General features: G+C 36.6%; 1 protein-coding gene across 1 annotated transcript; it reads right to left on the minus strand.

Annotated features, from left to right (window-relative positions):
* Positions 1 to 9,430: 9,430 nt before the first annotated feature.
* On the minus strand, positions 9,431 to 23,297 carry LOC134232416 (contactin-like). The gene is made up of 27 exons (XM_062714365.1): positions 23,039 to 23,297; positions 20,653 to 20,713; positions 20,327 to 20,421; positions 19,784 to 19,869; positions 19,311 to 19,486; positions 18,731 to 18,838; positions 18,320 to 18,522; positions 18,069 to 18,222; positions 17,368 to 17,463; positions 17,000 to 17,239; positions 16,800 to 16,908; positions 16,462 to 16,661; positions 15,973 to 16,075; positions 15,691 to 15,860; positions 15,291 to 15,575; positions 14,933 to 15,096; positions 14,693 to 14,819; positions 14,028 to 14,192; positions 13,731 to 13,886; positions 13,501 to 13,601; positions 13,308 to 13,406; positions 12,812 to 12,965; positions 11,850 to 11,971; positions 11,356 to 11,545; positions 11,075 to 11,190; positions 10,473 to 10,650; positions 9,431 to 10,218 (listed from the first exon to the last, which is right to left on the minus strand). Exons 1-27 carry the CDS (start codon positions 23,084 to 23,086, stop codon positions 10,070 to 10,072), a joined length of 3,855 nt encoding a protein of 1,284 aa, XP_062570349.1. The 5' UTR covers positions 23,087 to 23,297; the 3' UTR covers positions 9,431 to 10,069.
* Between the last annotated feature and the right edge of the window lie 2,247 nt (positions 23,298 to 25,544).

Consider the following 25,544-nt stretch of genomic DNA (forward strand, 5'->3'; position numbering starts at 1 on the left):
TTAAAATGAATTTTAATTGGATCCCCCATTGTGGCCCCACCCTACCGCTGGGGGTTATGATTTGAACAAACTAGAATATACACCACCTGAGGATGCTTCCATATGAATATCACTAATCATGGCTTTGCAATAATTGAGAAGAAGATTTTGAAAGATTTCCCTACATATTCCTATGTAAAACTTTGACTGGACATTGTGGCCCCACCCTACCCCAGGGGTCATGATTTGAACAAACTTGAATCTACACTACCTGAGGATGATTTCACACGAGTTTCATCTTTCCTGTCTCTATGGTTCTTGAGAAGAAGATTTTAAAAAGATTTTTCCTATATATTCCTATGTAAAACTTTGATCGGCCATTGTGGCCCCACCCTAGCCCCTGGGGTCATGATTTGAACAAACATAAAATATACACTACCTGAGGATGATTTCACATAAGTTTCATCTTTCCTGTCTCTATGGTTCTTGAGAAGAAGATTTTTAAAGATTTCAGTTTCTTATATATTCCTATGTAAAACTTTGATCGGCCCTTGTGGCTCCATCATATCTCGGGGTCATGATTTGAACAAACTTAAATCTACACTACCTGAGGATGATTTCACATGAAATTCATCTTTCCTGTTTCAATGGTTCTTGAGAAGAAGATTTTTAAAGATTTTTTCCTATATATACCTATGTAAAACTTTGATCGGCCATTGTGGCCCCACCCTACCGAATTTAACAAATTTACAAAATTAAATCTACACTACCAGAGGATGATTCCACTTGAGTTTCATCTTTCCTGGTCCAGTGGTTCTTGAGAGGATTTTTTGAAAATGCCATTAATTTTTCACAAATTCATAATTATCTCCCCTTGGAAGAGGGCGTGGCCCTTCATTTGAACTAACTTGAATCCCCTTCACCTAAGGATACTTTGCGGCAAGTTTGGTTGAAATTTGCCCAGTGGTTCTTGAGAAGATGAAAATGTGAAAAGTTTACAACGACAACAACGACGACAGACAACGGGCAAATTTTGATCAGAAAAGTGCACTTGAGCCTTCGGCATTTTAGTCAAAAATTGAATTCTTCGAGGGACAGTCGACATTTTATCGACCGTTGTCTTGCCTGATTTTGACCTCATGTTTTAGTCGGCCGACAAATTTTGTCAGTCGGTCCAAGTGATATTTTTTTTTTCTGCGTCGGTAGCAGATTCTCTCTATTGAAGCAGTCCGTCGACCAACCTCAGATCATTGTCCAGCCATCGGCAGACAATTTTGAAGTCTGTCGTCGGTTTATCGACATTTCGGAAATGGATTTTCGTAAATGTCGGTCGACTTTGGAAAACAAATTGCGGCCCAGCGGATGATGATCAGGCGACGGTTGTCCGACTTATATAAACTAGAACTGTCCAAACGGGACAAAATACCCCCCGCTGGGTTTTTCAGAAGTAAGTTTTTCCATAATAAAGATATGTATCAAAAACAAATTATGAAATTTTTATTCCAGTGACCTTGAACTTCCCCAAATAACCTAGGGTCAAGGTCATGACACACCGTTGGGTCATGGGCTATCTTTCAGTGAAATGAGAACCTACCAAGTTTATCCATAAGAAAGATATGGACTGGACACGAATTATGAAATTTTTCTTCCAGTGACCTTGAACTTCCCCAAATGACCTTGGGTCAAGGTCATGACACACCCTTGGGTCATGGGCAATCTTTGTGTGAAATAAAAACCTACCAAGTTTATCCATAAGAAAGATATGGACCGGACACGAATTATGAAATTTTTCTACCAGTGACCTTGAACTTTCCAAAATGACCTCAGGTCAAGGTCATGACACACCCTTGGGTCATGGGCAATCTTTGTGTGAAATGAGAACCTACCAAGTTTAGACTTAAGAAAGATATGGACCGAACATGAATTATGAAATTTTTCTACCAGTGACCTTGAACTTCCCCGAATGACCTTGGGTCAAGGTCATGACACACCCTTGGGTCATGGGCAATCTTTGTTTGAAATGAGAACCTACCAAATTTGTCCATAAGAAAGATATGGACCGGATATAAATTATGAAATTTTTCTACCAGTGACCTTGAACTTCCCAAAATGACCTTGGGTCAAGGTCATGACACACCCTTGGGTCATGGGCAATCTTTCAGTGAAATGAGAACCTACCAAGTTTATCCATAAGAAAGATATGGACCGAACAGGGAATATAAAAAATTTTCTTCTAGTGACTTTGAACTTTCCCAATTGACCTTGGGTCAAGGTCATGACACACCCTTGGGTCATGGGCAATCTTTGTGTGAAATGAGAACCTACCAAGTTTATCTATAAAAGATATGTATCAAACAGGGTTTATGAAAATTTTCTTCCAGTGACCTTGAACTTTCCCAAATTACATTGGGTCAAGGCCATGACACACCCTCGGGTCATGGGCAATCTTTGTGTGAAATGAAAACCTACCAAGTTTATCCATAAGAAAGATATGGACCGGACACGAATTATGAAATTTTTCTTCCAGTGACCTTGAACTTCCCCGAATGACCTTGAGTCAAGGTCATGACACACCCTTAGGTCATGAGCAATCTTAGTGTGGAGTAGTAGATTCTAATGTCCCTCTGTAAGAAAGATATGGACCGGACACGAATGCACAGACGGACAGACGGACAGACGGACGGACAGACGGACGGACAGACAGACGGACAGACGGACAAGGTGATTCCTATATACCCCCCCCCCCAAACTTCGTTTGCGGGGGGTATAATAAATATTTAAACTCTTAAAGGCATCGGTGTTCCCAGGAATTAATGTGTCACAGAGTAATCGCCCGAATTAATTGTTAATTAATTGTAAATGAGTGAGTGATAGGTTGCAGGTGCGCGGCGCAGGCGTTGTAGCCCTGTTTCCCAAGAGTGTGATTTGAGTTAGTTAGAAAGAAAGCGAGTGGACAAGCATGGATTTATAATTTGTTTATTTGTCATTTCTGTTATCGTTGTTTATTGTGCATGATAGAGTTCTGAGAGATGAAAGTGAGCATTAGATTGATTTGTGTGAGAAAGTGGGGAAAAAGAGATTTGGTATGGCCATGCCCTGGGAACGCGCGTGAGAGAGAGGAGAACAAGTCTGAAAGTCAACGAGTGTGGATGAGTTTTTGTATTGTGAACAATTGTGATTTCTTATATATATATCTGTGATGTAAATATGTAAATAAACAATGTAAATAAAAACTATAGTCATTCATTACCAGTGCCAGTGACAGGGAGGACCCCCGTCACATATTATGGTGGCCAGCGGTCGGATGAGATCATCTTAAATATTTCGACATGTACTTTGGAAAATTAACTTTTGGTCAAATACTGTAAAGATGCCACGGAAGAAGAGACAGGAGCCAATTGAGGATATTATTCCCGAAGCTGTGCCTGAAGTTAGACAGCCGTCCAACCTGATTAAGCCTACCCCATTCTACGGGAAACTCGACGAAGACTTTGATTCATGGATTAAGAACTTTGATCGAATATCCAGAGCTAATTTCTGGACCGAACCAAGAAAATGCATAACGATACCTGCATTCCTCCGAGATCAAGCTGCAGATTATTATGAATCTTTAGACGACGATGTGAAAGATGACTATCGTTCCGTTTGTGACGCTCTGCGGGAAAGATTTATTCCTAAAGAACTGCAATCTCTGTATTATTCCAACTTGTTCGGATACAAACAGGCAGAGATGCAAACCGTAGAAGATTATGCGTCGAACATAACGAAGCTTGCTACGCGTGCCTACATGGACATGCCTGGGAGGCAAAAGGAAACCCTCACTAAAGAGCATTTCGTCCAAGGATTGCGGCCTGAAATCAAGAGGTATGTGTTACTTTCTAACCCTAAGACGTTTGAGGAAGCTTTCAGGCATGCGAAGAGGGAAGAATGTAACAACTTCCTGGCAGATGCCCCAATGGCCAGAGGAACTGTGGCATCTATGTCTTACGCTCCTACGAGAACGGAAGAACTGGAAAAGTCACTCGCAGACCTGACCGCCAAGGTGTCAGTGATGGCAACTGAAATCGGTAGATTCGCATCGAAACAGCAATTTGTTCCTCCGTCTCGAGGACAAAGCCGTGGAGGAAGCCGAGGAGGAAGAGGCCGAGGATTCGGATTCCGCCCCCGACCAGACCGAAATCTTAGGACTACGGACGGGAGACCAATCTGCAACAAATGTCGTAGAGTAGGACACATAGCAGTTCGTTGCAATGAGCAACAAAGAAGCGCCAATTCGGAAAACTAAAGTCCGCCCTTTTGTGTGGAGGTAAAGGGCTAGAGGATCTAAAATACCCTCCTAGAGACAGCCGGTTGCGTAAAAGAGAAGAGGATAATTCTTCCGGAAGTAGTGAAAAAAGTGTTGAAAATGTGAAAAATGTATGTGAAAATATTGTTTCTTGTCAATTAAATCCTAAATTTTGTACCGCCAAAATTGTAGGATATGTGAATGAAAAATGTGCTGCGATGTTGGTCGACACCGGATCTAGTGTCACGATTATAAATGAAGCTTTCGCAAGCCAGAGTGGTATGGTGCCGGCTGGAGGAGTTAGTGTTACATCGGCAACGGGCAACCGTGTCGATATTGTTGGGAAGTGTGACTTTAGGTTAAGAATTGGTGAACAAACCGATGTTGTATATAATGCATTTGTTGCTCGTGATTTCCCGTATGATTGTATTTTAGGTTTGGACATTTTAAAGGACTGTGCATGCTATATTGATGTTGCAAATGATTCTGTATATATAAATGATGAATGTATCTCATTTATTTCTGATGCAAGTTCGACTAGCGAGAGTGTGCAAGATGTATGTAATGACAAGAACTTGAATGGGATTGAGATAAATGAGAGAGTTGAGTCTGGTGAGCAAGATATAGATGATTTCTATGTATCAGGTGATTTAGGTGAAACGGAACGCAAGTCTATTACGAAGGTATTAGATAAGTATAGAAAAGTGTTTGCTTTCAGTGATAATGAATTAGGGAAGACAGATTTGGTTGAACATTCTATAGACACAGGGGACAGTAAACCTATTCACTTGAGGCCTTATAGGATTCCTCACAGCCAGCGGATGTTACTGGAATCCCAGATAGAAACAATGTGCGCTAATGGAATTGTGCGACCGTCTAAGAGTCCGTACTCCGCCCCAATTGTTTTGGTGCCGAAGAAAGATGGCAAAGTTCGCATGTGCATCGATTTTCGTAAAATAAATGAAGTCACCAAAAAGGACGTTTACCCTCTCCCTAGGATCGACGAAATGCTGGATGCACTTAATAAGTCCAAGTACTTCAGTGTCTTAGATTTGTGTCAAGGATACCACCAAGTACCTATTAAGGAAAGTGACAGAGAAAAGACCGCGTTTTCCTTCTTTGGAGGGCATTATGAATATAATTATATGCCATTTGGACTGTGCAACAGTGCGCCAACATTCCAGAGACTTATGGACTCTGTGCTTTCAGGATTACTGTGGAACACGTGTCTTGTGTATATAGATGACGTAATTGTCTTTTCGGAAACTATTTCCGACCATGTCAAAAGACTTGAGGAAGTGCTAAAACGATTCGAAAATTCAGGATTAAAGTTAAAAGCGAAGAAGTGTTACTTCGGAAAAACGGAGGTCACGTTCCTTGGACACAAAGTCTCAGCTGACGGAATATCACCTGACACGGAGAAAGTAAAGTCAATTCACAACTTTCCGAGGCCAACAAATGTGAGCGAACTTAGAAGCTTTCTGGGACTCATCTCTTACTACCGTAAGTTTGTAAAGGGTTTTGCAAGTAAGGCTGCTCCCTTACACAAGCTCTTAAGGAAAGGTGTCGAATTCATTTGGGACAATAACTGCAAAAGTGCGTTTGAATTCTTCAAATCAGCTTTGACCAGCTTTCCTATTCTTAGGTATCCGGATTTCTCGCTTCCGTTTATCCTGTACACGGATGCATGTGACACTGGTGTAGGTGCCGTATTAGCCCAAGAAGGTCCAGATGGTGAACGGACAATAGCGTACGCGAGTAGGAGTCTAAAATCAAATGAACAGAACTATGCAGTTATCGAAAAAGAGGCATTAGCCATTGTGTGGAGTGTGAAATACTTTAGACACTATCTATTCGGCCGGAAATTTACTGTGATAACTGACCACAACCCATTACGGTGGCTTATGGACATTAAGAATCCAGCAGGACGCCTAGCGCGATGGTCATTAACTCTTCAAGAGTATGACATAACCATTAAACATCGACCGGGAAAGGTTCATCAAAACGCAGACGCCTTATCTCGAATTCCTGCCGAATCCCCTATAGCAGCCACCTGTGCTAAGGCAGACGCAGATGTGATACCAAAAAGGTCATATCAGGACATCCGCGACCGTCAGAAAAATGACCCTCTCCTAGCCGCTATCATGAATTATTTAGAGAAGGGAGAGTTGCCTGAATTATCTTCAAAGGCCCGTGAGACGGTAATATTATCTGGTGATTATGAACTCGGACACAATGGTCTGCTATATCATCTTTGGCAGCCTGGATCTCATAGACGACGTCAAGCTATTAGACGCCAAATAGCTGTTCCAAGGAGCCTGATAGATGAAGTCATGTATGCCTGTCACGACGACCTGACAGCCGGACATCTCTCCTTCCAGAAAACGTATGACAAAGTACAAGAGAGATTTCATTGGAAGGGAATGTATTCAGATGTAGAGTTTTGGTGTAGATCATGCGTAGACTGTGCTACCAAGAAATCACCGAAAAACAAAGTGCCCATTGAACCCGCTACCGGCAGTTAATGGACCATTCGACAGAGTAGCTGTAGATGTCCTTGGACCGTTCCCGCCAACCTACAAGTCCAATAAGTACATTATTGTGTTCAGTGACTACCTAACTCGATGGCCTGAAGTATTTGCCGTAAACAATGCAGATGCAGAAACGACTGCGCGACTTTTTGTAGAGGAAATAGTGTGTCGTCACGGAGCGCCTAGAGAGCTGCTATCAGATAATGGTAAGAACTTTAGATCAAACCTGATAAAGGAAATATGCAAATTAACAAATACCAGGAAAACTTTTACTACTGCCTACCACCCGGAGACCAATGGCCTAGTGGAGCGCTTCAATGGAACACTCACAACAATGTTGTCAATGTATGTGTCAGGACATCAGCGTGACTGGGACACCTTTATACCATACATACTGTTTGCATATAGGACCGCCATCCATGAGACTACAAAAGAGTCACCCTTCTTCCTAATGCACTTGCGAGATCCTGTTCTACCCGTTGAAGCCGTGCTCTGTCCGCCAACATTTTCTTACGCTGTAGCAGACGACTATAAGGAAGAGGCAAAAGTCCGCCTTCAAGAGGCCTACACGCTTGTCAAAGAAAACTTACAAAAATGTCAACAAAACCAGAAGGAACATCATGACCGTGCAGCGAAAGAGACTCATTATACTAAAGGTGACAAAATCTGGTTATTTACTCCAACGACTAAACCTGGACTCTCTCCTAAACTTACCCACAATTGGCACGGACCATACGAGATCATCGAGCGATTATCTAATGTTACATACAGACTACAGGACCCTGATCACAAATCGAAAACTTTGACAGCGCATGCTAACAGGATGAAGCCGTATCTTGATCCTAATGACCGCCCTGATCACGACTATATCCCGGACGAGGACGTTGAATACGAAGACGAGACGGCCGATGACAACGGTCCCATTGTCAAAGTATTAGATATGATGCGGTCAAGAAACGACTCCAAGCGGTTAGAGAAACGTTATTTTGTGCAGTTTCAGAACGGACACACCCAGTGGTTAGGTGAAAATGAAATCAAAGACTTTAGGATTGTACAAGATTTTATTCAGTCAAAGAAATAAATAATTGAAGTGTATATATACGCAGGTTGTGTATATAATGTATATCATTGAATGGATTTAAAATGAACATTTGTTTTGAAAACGCCTCTGTATAAAATGTATGTATAGATAAAACGCAAAAATCTAAAGATAAAAAAAAAAAGATAAAACATGAAATGTGTGTGCATGTTAAACTATTTTGTTATTTCTGTGTGTAAGTAATGTCTCTTTATCTATGAATGTGTGATTCTTGTAAGCGATATCAAATTGTCATTATCAGTCTACTACATGTAATTTTATTAGTGTGTCGGGACGCCACACTTAAGAGGGGAGGTATGTCACAGAGTAATCGCCCGAATTAATTGTTAATTAATTGTAAATGAGTGAGTGATAGGTTGCAGGTGCGCGGCGCAGGCGTTGTAGCCCTGTTTCCCAAGTGTGTAATTTTGAGTTAGTTAGAGAGAAAGCGAGTGGACAAGCATGGATTTATAATTTGTTTATTTGTCATTTCTGTTATCATTGTTTATTGTGCATGATAGAGTTCTGAGAGATGAAAGTGAGCATTAGATTGATTTGTGTGAGAAAGTGGGGAAAAAGAGATTTGGTATGGCCATGCCCTGGAGGAACGCGTGTGAGAGAGAGGAGAACAAGTCTGAAAGTCAACGAGTGTGGATGAGTTTTTGTATTGTGAACAATTGTGATTTCTTATATATATATCTGTGATGTAAATATGTAAATAAACAATGTAAATAAAAACTATAGTCATTCATTACCAGTGCCAGTGACAGGGAGGACCCCCGTCACAAATGTGACTACGATACTACTGTCGGGCGATTCTGTTTTCATCCTACGATAAGAGAAAAAATTTGGTCGCCCGACCGTCGGCTTAAATGTGACCTACAGATAGGAGCTGATCCTTACGTCGCGGGTTCGAATCCCACAGTGGGACGTGGAAACCGGTCCTTCGGATGAGACTGTATAAACCAAGATCCCGTGTCCCAGTTGGTGCTGGCACGAAAAAGATCCCTCACTGCTCAAAGGACCTTAGTGCTGCGTATATGTCAAAATTCGCTCTTCACCTTCATTAAGCGGTTGTGTCTCCATCTGAGTGAAAAAAAAATCTCAAGAGGGACGTTAAACAACATACAAACATGGAAACATTTTATATTTATCAGTATACACGAGAACACGTCTGCTGTTAGCTCAGGTTGACCTTTTCAAATTTTGAACCTTTGTTTCAATAAAAAAAAAATACGTGATCGCATTCTGTTTTTAAATAAGTTAACAATTAAACCAGACATGCAATCAAATAATTCTTAACCTAATAGTGAAAAGTAATTTGATATATTAAATTGCAATTGGGTACTGGTAATATTAGTTTACTATAGTAAATTCCTACAGACGTAGTAAATTGATGTAGCACAGCTCTGCAATGCGAAAGATTCCAGTGGTATTGGAAATGAACTTCGAAAGTAGTCTTCACTTCTCTAAGCAGAAAATTATGGGTCTTTCTTTCTAAACATACACAACAACAAATATACAAAAAAGATTTATTGATTATATTTCATAAAAAATGTATAAAACTCCTATACATATTACAAACACAGTCTAAACCAATCTCCCCGCATACATACATGTCGTTCAAACCATTCAATGACCATTTATCCAGAGATATAGGAAAAAGAAAAAGAACTGAAAAGGAACTTTTAAAACACTTTAACTGAATCAAAATCCTATCAAAGTATAACACTTTAGTGTTAACAACTGCAAGAAAAAAATCCGATTTTTTTTTATTATTACAAAAGTGAAATCCAATATATATCTTACTGAATCACAAGAAATTTTTAAAGTCTGGCTTGATTTTTTTTAAAGTAACGCACCTTTCCTGATAAGAAAGTTGAATAAACTAGGAAATTTATACCCTAGACTTATACGTCAATTTTTGTGTCTATTATGGATGTATTGACCGATGAATAACCTTTTCCGACTTGCACAAAATTAAACTCAAACTTCTCCCTTATTTCAAAACAAGCTCTCTGGGTGAATACCTTATAGAAATGGACCGCTCACACACTTCATTACATACATCAATAAAAAAAAATGTTATAGACATTCAGCACTCAATGATGATGAACACGAAAGGTAAAACATATGCACTTGATATAGAATTTCTGGCGGATATTTGCACATGAAAAGGGTAATCCCGCGTGAGGATTAGCAGACGGTAATCAAGAACGATGTTAATAAGGCGAATAGAGTCATAAAAAGGACACTGGTTTGAGACTGTTTGAGTTGATGTCCGAAGCTATCAATTCCCTCGTACTTCAAACTAGTAGTGGTGTTATCCAGACGAATCATTCCTCCTTAAAAGATAAAACGATTTATAAATATTAAATAATTCACTAAAAAAATCATTAAACTTTTAAGAAACTCTTGACTTTTCAAAGAATCAATAATAAAGGGCATTTACCATTTTTCAAGTAGATGCCTATTTATTATGAAACTTAATATCCAACAACACTTACTCCACATAAACACACAATCTCTGTTCAGACAAACGATTAAATTACCTATTTACATCAGATAAAAAACATTTTGTAAAACAAGTTAGAAGTACCTAAAGTAAAGTACACTGTGGGGGACTTTCGCCCCTCCCCACCGTCGCTGCACCCCGCTACTCTTACGGCATAAACCACGCCTTTCTGAATTCCATAAATATCGTGCTGAATGGCGAATTTGGCAGTCTCATACTGTTCGGCATTTCTAAAATGATCGTTGGCTTTCCAGAAATACACCTGAGAAAGAGAAATAAATGTTTTACAAAATAAAATTTAAAAAAATCATATAGAAAGAGACATACACAATTTACATAAAATGGTTAATAACAATTTATTTGCCCCCCCCCCCCTTCCCTAAAAAAAGGTGGGTGCCCAAATTTCACCACTGCCAACCAAAAACGGACAAATATTGCTGAAAAAGAAGGCACTGATTTAATCGATCATCACTAAGTTTTAGAGACAATATTAATATTCTAATATTCATTTGACTTTATGTGGTAACCAGACCCAGAAACATATACTAGTGCTATTCAAAGGTCATCAAAAAGGAATAATTAATGCACTATTAAGAACCTTTGTAATATTATTACTAATAATGTTATAAGGTAGAACTGAAGTGCTATACAGACAGTCAGACAGATAATTACCAGACAGTACTTACCATGTACCCAGATAAGGTCTCCTCCTCCCTTGTGGTACTGATTCCTCTCCACGTGACTCGGACACTGGAAGAACTGAGAGAATGGACGTATACCTCCTGGGGGTAAAGCTTAGGTACTGAAAATTAAGGGGGGAAATGTGTACATACAAATACTGATATATTCCACTAGTAGACAAATACTGTGTAATACTATATGTATCAGGAGTCGAAAAGAATATTTAAAATAATTTAAGAAAACCGTTAAAACTGGAGAATGGAGAATCTAACAGCTAGTATTTTACCTTCGTGAAGCGTTTCCTGGATGAATTTTTCGCTGAGGGGTCCCAGACCAGCTGTATTGAACACCTGTACCTCAAACCAAAAGTTAGTGTCCGGGAACAGTCCTATAGCCACGGCCTCCGAGATCTGGCCCTGATACCGGATGTAACGTTTATACACAGGCTCGTCATCCCCATCTAACCAGTAATTAACCTACAAAAATCACACTATAATGTACTATTGACGAAGTTATTGAGATTTTTTAAAATTGAGATTTTTGAGTTGACAGCACAAAATTTCTTGTCGCTGAAAAACTTGTATATATTGGAAAACACAAAAAATGGCAAGATGCAACAAACATTTTTTTGATTTTTTCCCTTTTTTTTCCTCTAAAGTTACAACTCTCCATTGTAAATATATATGCCGTCATTCCCTTTCATTGGAGATATAACAAAATATTTGTCTTGATCCTCGTTTTTTATTGTACAATAAAACCATTAACATTCTAATTTCTTACTTGATATCCCCACACTCTGCCTTTCATGGTCTCTCGGGTGTCTTCCACAGGTTCCCAGGTAACTAACATAGCGGTGGAGTTATAGGCATCACAGTATAATCCCTGAGGAGCAGCTATAGGCACTAAAAATACCAAACAAAATCATCTCTTTACATTTGTAAACCATAACAGGCACGTAGCAACGGGGGGGGGGGGGGGGGGGCTGACCCCCTTCTCTTTTTCCAGACATACTAATGTTCAATGAAAGGCCAGTTGCCCCCCCCCCCTTTTTGTAAGAGTAAGGGTCAAGTAAGGCTAATGTAGTATATTAGGAAAAAAACTTGGTAATTTTTCTAACTGACATCATTATGGTAATTAGATTTCATACAATATTAATTTATTTACAGACAAAACTCGGAAATATTTTCGGCACAAAACTTCGAATTTCTGAAATCTTGCCAAGAAGGATAATTCTAAATAAACTCTACGACAGCGGACCCAAATTCTTTGACCTGCTGCATGCATAGATTATGTCATTCACTTTGGGTCTACAGTGTATGATAGATGTTTCCATTAATTGATTTAATTAATTTTTTCAATCGTTAATCAATGATTTGTCAACTCTAACAATTGTAAGGTGATATGAATTGTTTGACATTCATATTCATCTACATATAGTGTTTGAAAAAACAATCACAGTTTATAATTATCTCAATTTAAAAGAACAAAAAGTTAACTACTGTGTAACATGTGTAATTAACATGTACCATGAATTTGCAATCTGAGAAAGTTTAAACTAAATAATATGTAAATATTTATTGTTTTACATAAGACGTGCGTGTTGAAAAGTTGTTGATCAAGGTGAAAAGGAAAAAAAAAATTGACTTATTTTTCCGATGCAGTAGGCGCGATATTATATAGGCTATGGCCGCAATATACTAGTAGTTCTGCGTGTACATTGTATGAGAGTTTTAAGAACTTACTTCCTTCCGCAGAGTACACCACTGCCTCGGTGGAGTTAGGTCCCTTTCCTTCAGAGTTATACACCTGAATTTTAATCTCGTACTCTAAATAGTAGTTGTCCTCGCCGACTTGTACAGTCATTCTCTCTTTGGTCCAATCTTGGAATGGCCCCGACTACAAAAAAGAAAAAAACTATAGAATTTTGGGACAGCATACCTTGAGATACATGTATTCTAGAAATTTCCCTAATCGGTTTCAGTAATGTTTTAGCCGAAATATAGGAAAAATCTATTTGCGCATCTTAAAACCATAAGCAGAATGAAAAAAATAAAGGGAAAAATGTAATTGGGGCGATCAGAAATACGTGTTTTTTTATGTACTGTACGTACCATACGTACGGTATATAACAAATAATATGCCTCAAAATGACTTTGAAAAGTAAGTATTTATAACAGACTTGTTCCCCACCGATACCTATTATATTATATACAGTATTTATTTCAGTATCAAACTTACTTTGCGCCATAGAGAGTCGTAGATGCTTTCGGGTTTGTATCTTCTCCAGTACACGATGTAACCAAAGCCCGGGGCTCCGTGGAACTCAGGCTCCATTCTCTGTAACAAGACGTAAAATCGCATTATAAAACTTCATAGCGTGGACAAAGTCGGAAATGTTAATACTGCCAAATTTAGGTTTCCGTCTACATACCTTCCAGATGATGCTGAGATCCCCCACACTGCCATTCCCTCCTACTATGTACTCCGCATCGACGGCCACGTCTGGCGCCGCAATGTCGGTTTCAATAAATGCTGTAAAAATTGAGTGTTATTTAGAAATTATTTTCAAAAAGTTTTTGCCCCTTAATTTGTAAGTAAAAAATAAAATAGAATATAAATTAAAACCATTTTATTATTTTGTGCAAAGTAATGCAAACTCACGTGAAGCTACGCTCCATGTGCCGACTCCGTACTGGTTGACGCCCGCAACCCTAAACCTATAACCATTTCCAGGATGCAGTCCTTCTATCTTTATCTGCCGCATGTCACTCTGCATACCGACGGCACCAGGGATAATCGTAAATGGTTCTGGGAAATCTGAAAAACGTGGGAAACGAAAATGTTTTTTTTAAAAATGAACATTTATACCAGAAACTAAATTTATAATGATTTAAAATTAAATTGGTTCTATGCAACAAAAATGAGAAAACCTAGAAAATAACAGTCTTAATTACTTACGTTGACCTATCAATTTCCATCCTTTTTCGTGTTCTATTTCCCTCTCGACTACAAAATGAGAGACGCGGCTACCGTGCTCCGCTCCTGGGAAGAAGATCAACTGAATGGTGGTCTCCGTGGCTGACCCGTCCACCCCCACCACACCGGCAGGTTCTCCAGGAGGACCTGGGTATTACAGGGAAAATCGTTTTACAGGGTGTGAAATTAATTACATGTATATATAAATTAAAATTGCATGTCAAGGTAATTTAAAAACAGATTATCGGCAGAAATCCACTTGCCATAAATGTTAAACTGTATGCAGTTTTACTTTTGTAAAGTTTTATTTTTTGCTACTTTCACCCTCATCGTCAGTGGGCGAATTCAGAAATGAAATAGAGTTATCTCTCTTCTGGCGCACTAATTTAAAAAGAGGCACACTCGTTTGCAAGCGTGATGGGGAAAATAATACAGGGCAAAATTACCCTGTAAATAAGTATTTTAGATCATAAATGAAGCAATTTGAAAGAAACATTCCTGCAAAGCCCAAAAATATCAATTTCTTAAATTCAACTTCACACATCGTGCTGAAAACAAAATATATGTGCCGTTTTTCAGGAAAATCCACACCTGTCAGTGATCATAATTAATGAAACAACATGCATGTTTATTATGTATAAGCATACCATATACTGCCAGCATTGTTGACCTAGCATCTTGGTTTAGAGTTGTTTTGGCAATACATTCGTAAGTCCCCGCATGCTTAAACTGTGTCATGATGATATTGAGTCCTGAATGGGTTGGACTGGTGTCCTGAGAAAGAGAAAAAAAGATATTCAATCCTTGTAAGATCGACATATAGCAAAGTTCTTTCTGTGACGATTTTTTTTCTTTATTTCACATAGCATCATGTCTTCATAACTTACCAATCTGTAATGGAATTCTCTCTCAAAATCAATAAGTTTCCCATTGAAGTTCCACATGTAGACTAGGTCAAGGTTCATATCATAAGAGGCCTTACAGGGGATAAAAGTTGTCCTGTTAACAACAACGGGATCAGTTACGGGGGGATTAGTGATCACAGTAGCCGCTGTAATGAAGGAAATAACAATGATGAAATTCTGTTAACATGATTACTAAAGCCTGTAAGATTTTAAATATAATATCTTTCAGAGTGTTCCATTTACAATACTTGTTCGTCCAGAAAAAAACTTTATTTAGGACATTTTTAAAATGCATTGGTTGCATAGCATAAATCTACGTTATAGAAAACATGAAACATACACTGTACAACCAGTTGTCCTGTGCTTTTAGCCGGTGGTTGAATTCCATTATCGGCCACGCACGTGTAGAATCCGGCGTCCCCGTAGGTGAGGTCCTTTATCTGTAGGTTACCATTAGGCATCATTTTAACCCTGGTGCCATCTGGTACAAGGTTTACATTGTTCTTAGTCCACGTGATAGTTGGTGAGGGAGCGGCCTCTGGTTTACAAATAATAATGATCTCCCCATTTAAGGCCCCTACCATGTGTGATTGTACGGGGTGTTTTTGTAGACTCGGTGCAAAATCTGAATATAAAAAAAGCAAAACTTATTGGTTATCTCAAAGCACTAATCTAAAATAACATTTTTATGCTACAATTTTCTCCCTTCAAATGCAATTTTTTTTTAAAGCCTGACTTACGTAAAACCCTCAGCTGGCCAGCAGACATGGCCGTCCCGTGAACATTGGTAGCGGCACATTGGTACATTCCATTGTGCTTCTCATCCAAAACAGGAATTGTCAGTACGTTCCCGGAAATGACGTAATCTGCGTTGTTTCCGGACTGAAGCATTTCTCCGTTTTTAAACCACCTTTTAGAAAAAAAAAACATAAATTCTGTTTCAAAGCGGACTTCTGATATTAATATGGAAATTTAAATGGATCATCAAGTGGACATATTTTAAAAATTTTAAACAAACATACGTGTAGGCAGGTTGCGGATAACCCATGGCTTCACATCTCCAGGTCAGCTGGGAACCCTTGTCTACGTGCTGGTCATCAAGAGGAATAATGAAATAAGGCACCGCTAAAATCAGATTTAATACTTTAATAAGTTTCTTCTTTTTTCAATATTTTTTATAAAAGTTTTTTTTTCTTCATGCATTCCTACCCTATTATTAAGCTTTTGACAACGGCTTTTGTTTTTTTTTAAATTTAGCGTCACAATATATTGCTGAGAAACAATAACATATCCAGATCAGAAATTTTGAAGCGTATGTTTTCCCAGGGCAGTTACTAGAATATTTCAGAGTTACCTCACTTTTTCAATTTGATGCATCATTATTGTTTTATTTAGCATTAAACATTCTATTTTTTACATTCACGGAAATTCCATGAACAAATTGTATTGATTTGAGTGGATTTCAAGAAAAAAATAAAGTTTTTTCTTATATATTTATTATTTTTTCTTACCTTCCAGTCGCAGAGCAATAACCTTGCTGTCTCTCGCCTGATGTCCACGCTTGACATGACACACATAGTTCCCCTGATCCTCTAAGCGGGCGTTTTTAATGATCAACACGCGGTTAAAATCCGACATTTCTGCATTCTCAGGCATCGGCCTTCCTTCTCTTGTCCACCAATAACGCCACATTTCTATGTAGTTATTGGATCTGTGGATTATATAAATTCAAAATTAATATCTAAAATCAATCTGATTACGAAAATTATTCTTCACATCGTATGAAATATGAGCAAGTGCAGGAATATATTTTCGGAGAAATTGAAGTTGGAATAAATCTAACACTCACGAGCCATAGGCAAAGCATTCCATGCGAACATTGTGTCCCTTTAGTGGGGGTTTAGGGAAAACATTGATGAAATCATCTTGAATTTCTGGACCCCACTCAGTTTTTGCAGCTATAAAAGACGAAAGAAGAACAATAAGATACAATAACAGATTTATGAAGAAAATTCTTTTATGTCAAAGACACGACAAAACAAAACAGACCTTGAGCCAATACATTCAGTCTGATAGGGAGACTGGTTTTGCTGACAGACTGGACATCGCTGACTTTTTCGCTAGTTAGACTGGTCAATGTCACCTGACAGTAGTAATTATTAGCGTCCACCTCCGTCACTTCCGAAAAGTACAGGTTCCCATTGTAAGACATGAACACGTAAGGCGTCATAGTTCGGATGATGTTCTTAGGCCTGCCACTGAGTTCTCTTTGCCAGTTATACACGACAGCTGAAATTCATTGAATTAAAAATTAGTCTAAGCTTTAGTTTATGACAATAATTTGACAAAATTGAAATATAGCAACAGGTGCAGGCTAGATCTTAGATATAAATTTTTTTTTCGATTTTCAGGATTACCTGGTTTAAATGCAATATTGCTGCACTGCATCACTGCTCCATCGTACATGTTGGCGTTTACATCAGCATCTTTGACATTTGAAAATTCTCCCAAAACTGCAATAAACAAAAACTTGAATTAAACACTAAAAAATAATTTATTGCCTTTTCCTTACTTAGCAAAAACTGGGTATATATTTTTTGATAATTTATATGGGTCTTCGTAGTGTTATCCAGAAGTTCTAACCTTTTAGGGGAAAAGTTAGGTTATTTGTTCGTGTAATTCTTGAAGCCATAAAATACGATATTCACTTTTAGGACCAAAGTAAAGGTCGTCACTATTACAAAGTTTGCCAATTAGTTTGGGGTGGAACTTTTACTTTTAGCTCTTGATAGAAGAAATAGAAATGGTTTTCAAATCTTTAATTTTAATACATTGTAGAAAATGAAAAAGGTAAAAGGCTTTTATAGATATTTCAAAAATACTACAGAGGTCAAGGTCACTATAGCAAAAATTTGAAAATTGGTTTTTAGGTGACATCATTGATGAGGATGAGGACCTGTCATCATTTTTATAATAAAGCTTTATAAAGAAGACACAGTAGAACATGCAGAACTTGCACCCTAAAGTACAAGTAAGTTTTAGTACAAGTATTCACGTGGTTTATTAAATGCTCCACTCAATTGGACGAGAAAAATGGTAAATTTCATGATCTACTTACATCCAAAAGTGATTTTGACGGGATTACTGAGAACTTTTCCCACTTCATTCTCCACTAAACATTGATAAATCCCTGCATCCGAATTTTCATCAGGATTTTCTATCGTAAATTTTCCATTGGTCAGCGTATAACGGGACTCCGTTTTTGAAGATATCTGATAAATAGTAAGTTATATATTTTAAAAAAAAATCAATACAGTCTTATGTGTAGAAAATTGAAACTTTACAACTTAAAAAAATCATTTTCCATACTGTTTCAGCATCTTCCATGGAATTGACGGTGGAATTGGAACCACGAAATCGTTTCCATTCATATGTTGGTTGTGGTGTTCCTATAGCAACCGTTTCTATGGTGACAAACTTTGACCGACCAATGATGGACAGGTCTTCAGGTTGTAACTCCAGTTTTGGGCCTTTCCTGACATTGTCCATCTCATTGTAAGGAACACCATAGTCTGTAAAATTTATTAAAAATATTAATTCATTTTTAAAAAGTTAGAAATTTGTATTGATGTATTATTTTTTTATGGAGTAATGGTCAAATAATCATTGACAGCATCTTTTTTGTTTGTAGCGGTTGTTGATGATAAAAAAACATTTAAATAGATATTTTTTATCCAATTTTCTTCTAATTCATTTTAAAAGGTGGGATATTTTTCTTACCAAACCCTCGTTTTTCTTGTGTAAGTTTGTACGCTTCTGTTTGACTTATTTCACAAACATAGGACATTTTATCTAATTTGCTACCAACTGTCCAAGCATATGAAATTCCTGAAAAACAAAGTTTGACATTTTATTAAGTAATAAAATCCGTGTTTATTAATGTAACCTATTATATACACCAGGCAGCCTATAAAAAATAACCTTTTCCTCATAAATGTGTCTTGAATAAATATGGAATTATGAAACCTCAGTTCAGAATTCAGTACAAGAATATTAGTATTGTCACAGAACCCTTATTAACAGTTTTTTGTGTTATTTTTTTTCTTCAATCTTTGTCAATACATCATTTGTTAAGGGTATAAGTCTTAAGGAATGTAAAATTTCATAGAAATTCATATAAATTTGTCAAGTGTCTACTTTAAATATAGCTAATAATGAGACACGTACGTAAGATTTATTTAAAACGTCATGTAAGTAATTCCGCCAAATAACTTTGCAACTTGGTTTATGTAAGCAAAGATACTGGTGCATTGCAAGAGCAGCACTATACATAATTCAATGGAATTAAAAACTTTGTTACCATCAAACTTGTAGACAATGACGTCCTCCTGCCGGGCGGTGGGGGTGAAGTGGGTCTGGTCGTTGGGGAGCCAGAACTGCATGTCTAGGGGGATACGATTGTTAGTAAAGTCCCCGTCCCACGCGTACATGGAGGGATTCTCTCGACTTCGCTGACCAGTCGTAAACCACGTGTTCCTGAAGGCAAATTAATTTTTTTTTAAATCAAAATTTAAGGAAAATTAATTCATGTTTGTTTGAATTTTTTTTTTATTCTGTTGATAATAACATAGTAAATAACAAGAGATAAAAGAAACACTTTGAATGGATTCCTTTTTTTAAAACAAAATCTTGAACAGAAGTGTTTCTAGTTTTAATGTCTCTATAGTCTTGTGATTTTGCTTTGTCATTGTATATGGTAAATTTCATGCAAAATATATTGTCAAGTGAAAGTTAGATTGTCAAGGAAATTGATATTGCTGAAATATCTCTAACCTAAAATAATCATTATTTCGTAACCAGCCGTCAATGAAATCATGTTCAGTCCTGGATTTCACGGACAATAAACTTGTGCCAAGCATCTGTGAAGAAAAAAAGCAACGAAATCAAATAGTACTTCTTTTTTTAATCTTTAAAAGATATCTTCAGAACTATATATAAACAATTTATAATACGATAATATTAAGTGATTCCGTAGATCCAGTTAAAGTATTACTTTTATTAGTACATTGTGTAATTTAATTAAATGCAGGTGACTTATAGGTCCAAAGGGCCGGGTGTAAAGTTCCAGTCCTTATATTTTAGATATATTCTGATATTATTTTGTATTACACAAGTCACTGTAATAAATAAATATTATTATTCTTGATTTAAATATCGAGCTTATTCTTTGTGTTTAAAAGTTAGTTTTTAAAATTAAATAACACTGTTGAATTTTCGTTATCTTTTTAAATCCTGAATCAATTTCGTCCAAAACAGCAGTTTTTAAGAATCTGTGCTTCCCTTTTTTTTTTTTGAATTGGAATCTGGAATTCTTACCGAGCACTGTCCTCGGGCTTGTTCGTATGTTTCTTTGGGATCAAAAACAAACTTATAGCAGATATTATTGGACGTGAACCAGTCAGTCGGGCAATCTAAAATCCAAAGTTTTAAATCAGGTTTAAATCATTTTGGTTAAAAAGAAAACAACTCAGTACTTGTATATAGCTATATAGGTTTCCATTATTGCACTTTTATTGTTAAAGGTTATCAAGATTTTTTAAATACTCAGATATCGCCCGAATTATTTACAGTTATACATATAAAGAGAGTATCTTTATTGCTTAAAAATAAAGTGAAAATAGAGTTAACGTTAAAATTTTTACCAAAAATCTGTAGATTCACAGTCTTTATTGTGCTTAATAAAAGAAGCGCCCATACTTTTATCTGAAAGAAAAATAAATGCATTTTAAAATTATCCAATTTAATTTTTTTCTTAAAAAATACAGGTTAATTCACAATGCTTGTAGTTTTTGTTGAATTTCAATACCAGAAGAATTCCTGAGGGATACACTAATGATATCTAAACATTCAGAACAATTTTGAAGATGCACATGATTTAATTTTGTTCTGTTGCTCTGAATTTCTTCTTGTCTTTAGACCCATAACGACTACAGAGAATGACTTAGTGCCCAACCTCAAAATGTCACGTATCCAAGAGCAAATTTCTCTTGCAACTCCAAAATCATCATTATATTATTCCCAACAAGTTCTTGATCGATTTTGGATTCATGACAAACACATAACTCAACTTTCATGGGAGTAGCAAGCACAACAGGTGCATTATCTGGTACTTACACAATCAGAATGTGTCACATTGATTAATGAAGTGGCCGAGATGCGTCCTATTAATGTATGATACAGAGTAGTTATTTTACAATTAAAAGATTCTTATTTTATCAAATTAAAAAAAATCCTCTTTCAAATAAAGTCAGAATCATTGAACAAAAGAAAATACCAAAATTTTTCACATTTAAAATGAAACAAACAAACAAACAAACGTCAGAATTATGCATGTTTATATGTTTTAATTTTGACAAATATTAGTATAAGCCAATGGTTCGAAATTCAGTGTTGGTTCAGCAAATGCTCTTTCTCTTTCTCTCTCTTATTTTTACCTACATGTACATGTATCATAAATTTAATTTTATATCATAAAACAGTCAAGTATATTTTTTCTTTAGAATTTTATTTTAATACACTTAATTTTCTTTTGGTTACCGGAAATTGTAAGTTATAGGAGTTCATACTTGAAAGATCTTTTCTTTACAAGTTTGAGCAAAGTTGTCATTCATAGAAATAGAAAGTCATTGGGTATAAACACAAAATATGGAAAAAGACTATTTTTTATTCATCAATTTAGTTCCAATGCACCAGTGCCTTGCATTATGAATCATAATGCGCCTCTTCAATCTTATTAATATTCAAATTAACTGAAACAGTGGCATGCATGTTTATTTTTATACATTATAATTCAAGATGCAAGGTCTCGTACACTTTTATATACATAAGATTTCCAATTAATGTGACTAGAAACACAAGTTAGTGCATTCAACTATGTTAATATGTAAAGTTCGCTACCATTTTAGTTTAAAGAAACACGCTTATCAATTAAAATGAAACTCTTTAATAACAATTATAATATGTTGTGTTCTATTTTCACCAAAAAAATATTCAGCCGCCATACTTTTTTAGCTACCGTAATTAGGAAATAGGTTAATTAACATATTACAACCAATCTGTAAATGTATTAACAGATACAAAAAAACTTTAATAACAATTATAATGCTGTATTCTAATTTTTGAAGATTTTTTTTTTCCCTAGAAAATATTCAGCCGCCATATTTTTTTTTTTAGTTACCATAATTAGGAAAGGGGTTAATTAACATATTTTAACCGTACTGGAAATGTTTTAACAAACCAAGAATAAAATAACATTTATAAGATAAGGACAGAGTTATTTCAGTTGATTTTAAATAAATATGTTTGATTTTATGTCTCCAACATCAACATATTCTATGTGTGACCATCAATACTGCTGTCCCGACCAAATGTTGACATGCTTTCCGTGTCGTAGCCTTAAGGTATGTTGAACACGCGCGCCATTTTTTATAGGTGAATCAGAAATTATACAAGACGATACTGAAACCTAAAACAAAAGATTCCTACAAAACTTTTAAATATAACGTATTTACTCTCAGTTAATAAAGTTATATTTTTAATCAGTTAAACATATCATTTCTGAAGGACCACAGCGCAAATAATGCAAATATCACTATGATACATAACCTTAACAATAAAACAAGAGACAAATTATGATTGATTGCCATTGTGAGCCATATTCTACATATTTCGACTCAAAAATCCACGAACAAAAAGATACAAATAAACTGAATCATTTCTATAATGAGACTATTATCTGACTTTTTTAGAGCAAAGACGAAGAAAAAGAATAAAACAACTAAATATTACAACGAGAGAGAGAGAGAGAGAGAGAGAGAGAGAGAGAGAGAGAGGGTCAAAAAGAGACAAATATGAACATTCATCTCAGAGATTTATCATCGATATATGTAAGAAGGCATCTGGTTTTCTATGAATTATGAACTTTGTCATATAGTGAGCACATTTTCTTCAAATTAAAAATCAAGGAAGCTAATTTAATGGCCTACATCATATTCGTACTTCAGTTCTGTTTTAAATTAATTTACTTACCTTTAAATTAATTTCCATAATTTTTGATATTTTTTCGAAGAAATACATCTATTTATGAACTACACACTTTGCAAAAATCACACTCCCATAACATCAGATGATGAATGAATCATGTCACATATAATCCATTAAATTGCACAAAACGTTATTTTCGCTACCATATTCCCTACTCGTTTACAACTTCTTCAGTTTTTCGTTATATATTACTTTCAAAACACAAGTTTACTGAAGTAGATAGTATTCCGTTTCTTATATCACTCTATGTTTATAAGGATTTGAATAGTTTTGCTTCATGTAATGAAGTTTACGCATCAGTGAACATACGCCCTCTAGGGTCATAGCTTACAGGGTCAAGAAATCATTCAAGCTTCAAATACATTTCCCAAGGTATTGTGAAAATGTTCATAAAATACGTTAACCGGAAAACCCCGGGACATTACGGCTATAGGGATCATTATGTTGAAATTAAATAAAAACCGTTATAATTAACTTTCCACACATGGTGACAGAATTAAATATGGAAATTAGCAATACATTACGTTTTTCAGCAAAGAACAGTAACTCTTGATATTAACATTTTTGTTAATTACTCTTAAATTATATAAAGTAAAAGAATCCGCATTTCATATTATTCTAAAAAAAAATTTGTAATATATATATTAAGTTCAAAAGAATTTCCAAATGGATTTTCTTTTGAATTCTAGACGTGGCTTTTGGAAATGTGGATTTTGTGATTGAAACTTTATGCACGTAAAAATGTTTCAACTTAATGCACTTTTACTTTTGTAGAATGAAACTCAATTAAAATTCGAAGAAGATACAAAGAAAACTGTGGTAGGTTCATGATATTTTTTTTACTAACTATAATTGGTATAAATGTAAAGGAGTATTACTTAGCACACCTAAAATTCGGTAACAGTAAACTTTATAATCATAAAATATAGTAATACAAACGTTTGACCAAAGCTTCACATTGCATGAGACTTGCACCATGACAATCAGCTATCTATATTTTAAATGGGTTAATTTTCAGGAAGAACATATGGGCTTTCTGAACTCAAAAGATGGGATGATTAAAAAGAAGAGTGATAAAATGAAGAGAAAATCAAACCAAAGGCCAGATCCTGAAAGGGTTAATTTTCAGGAAGAACATATGGGCTTTCTGAATTCAAAAGATGGGATGATTAAAAAGAAGAATGATAAAATGAAGACAAAATCAAACCAAAAGGCAGATCCTAAAGAAAATAAAGCGAGAACCAAAATGACACGTATAAGAATGGAGGAAAACACGAGGAAAAAGATATTGAAAAGGCAGGTTGAAATATCGAAAGTAGAAATAGAGAAGAGATAAAAGACAGATGGGAACACCAAGGAAAGGAGAAGACAGATATCAGAGATAGAAGGGATAAAAGGGACAGCTGTAGAAGAACAGATGGTAAGATGCAGAAGGAAGAGAGCAGAGGACATACAGAAAGAAAAGCAAGAATTGCAGCAAAAGAGAGCGAAGAAGATATAGAACACAAGGAAGAGCAAGAATTGCAGTGAAAGAGAGCGGAGGAGATACAGAAGGAAGAGCAAGAATTGCAGTGAAAGAGAGCGGAGGAGATACAGAAGGAAGAGAAAGAATTGCAGTGAAAGAGAGCGGAGGAGATACAGAAGGAAGAGCAAGAATTGCAGTGAAAGAGAGCAGAGGAGATACAGAAGGAAGAGCAAGAATTGCAGTGAAAGAGAGCAGAGGAGATACAGAAGGAAGAGCAAGAATTGCAGTGAAAGAGAGCAGAGGAGATACAGAAGGAAGAGCAAGAATTGCAGTGAAAGAGAGCGGAGGAGATACAGAAGGAAGAGCAAGAATTGCAGAAGAGAAGAGCACGAATTGCAGTGAAAGAGAGTGGAGGAGATACAGAAGGAAGAGCAAGAATTGCAGTGAAAGAGAGCGGAGGAGATACAGAAGGAAGAGCAAGAATTGCAGCAAAAGAGAGCGGAGGAGATACAAAAGGAAGAGCAAGAATTGCAGCGAAAGAGAGCGGAGGAGATACAGAAGGAAGAGCAAGAATTGCAGCGAAAGAGAGCGGAGGAGATACAAAAGGAAGAGCAAGAATTGCAGCGATAGAGAGCGGAGGAGATACAAAAGGAAGAGCAAGAATTGCAGCGATAGAGAGCGGAGGAGATACAAAAGGAAGAGCAAGAATTGCAGCGAAAGAGAAAGTAGGAGATACAGAAGAAAGAGCAAAAACTGCAGCGATAGAGAGCGGAGGATAAACAGAAGGAAGAGTAAGAATTGCAGCAAAAGAGAGCGGAGAAGATACAAAAGGAAGAGTAAGAATTGCAGCGAAAGAAAGCAGAGCAGATACGGAAGGAAGAGCAAGAATTGCAGCGAAAGAGAGCGGAGGAGATACAGAAGGAAGAGCAAGAATTGCAGCAAAAGACAGCAGAGGAGAAACAGATGGAAGAGCAAGAATTGAAGCAAAAGAGAACGGAGGACATACAGATGGAAGAGCAAGAATTG

This window comes from Saccostrea cucullata, unplaced genomic scaffold, assembly GCF_032062105.1.
Source record: "Saccostrea cucullata isolate Sc308-1 unplaced genomic scaffold, CSIRO_AGI_Scuc_v1 ctg21, whole genome shotgun sequence".
NCBI classification, from domain to species: Eukaryota; Metazoa; Mollusca; class Bivalvia; order Ostreida; family Ostreidae; genus Saccostrea; species Saccostrea cuccullata.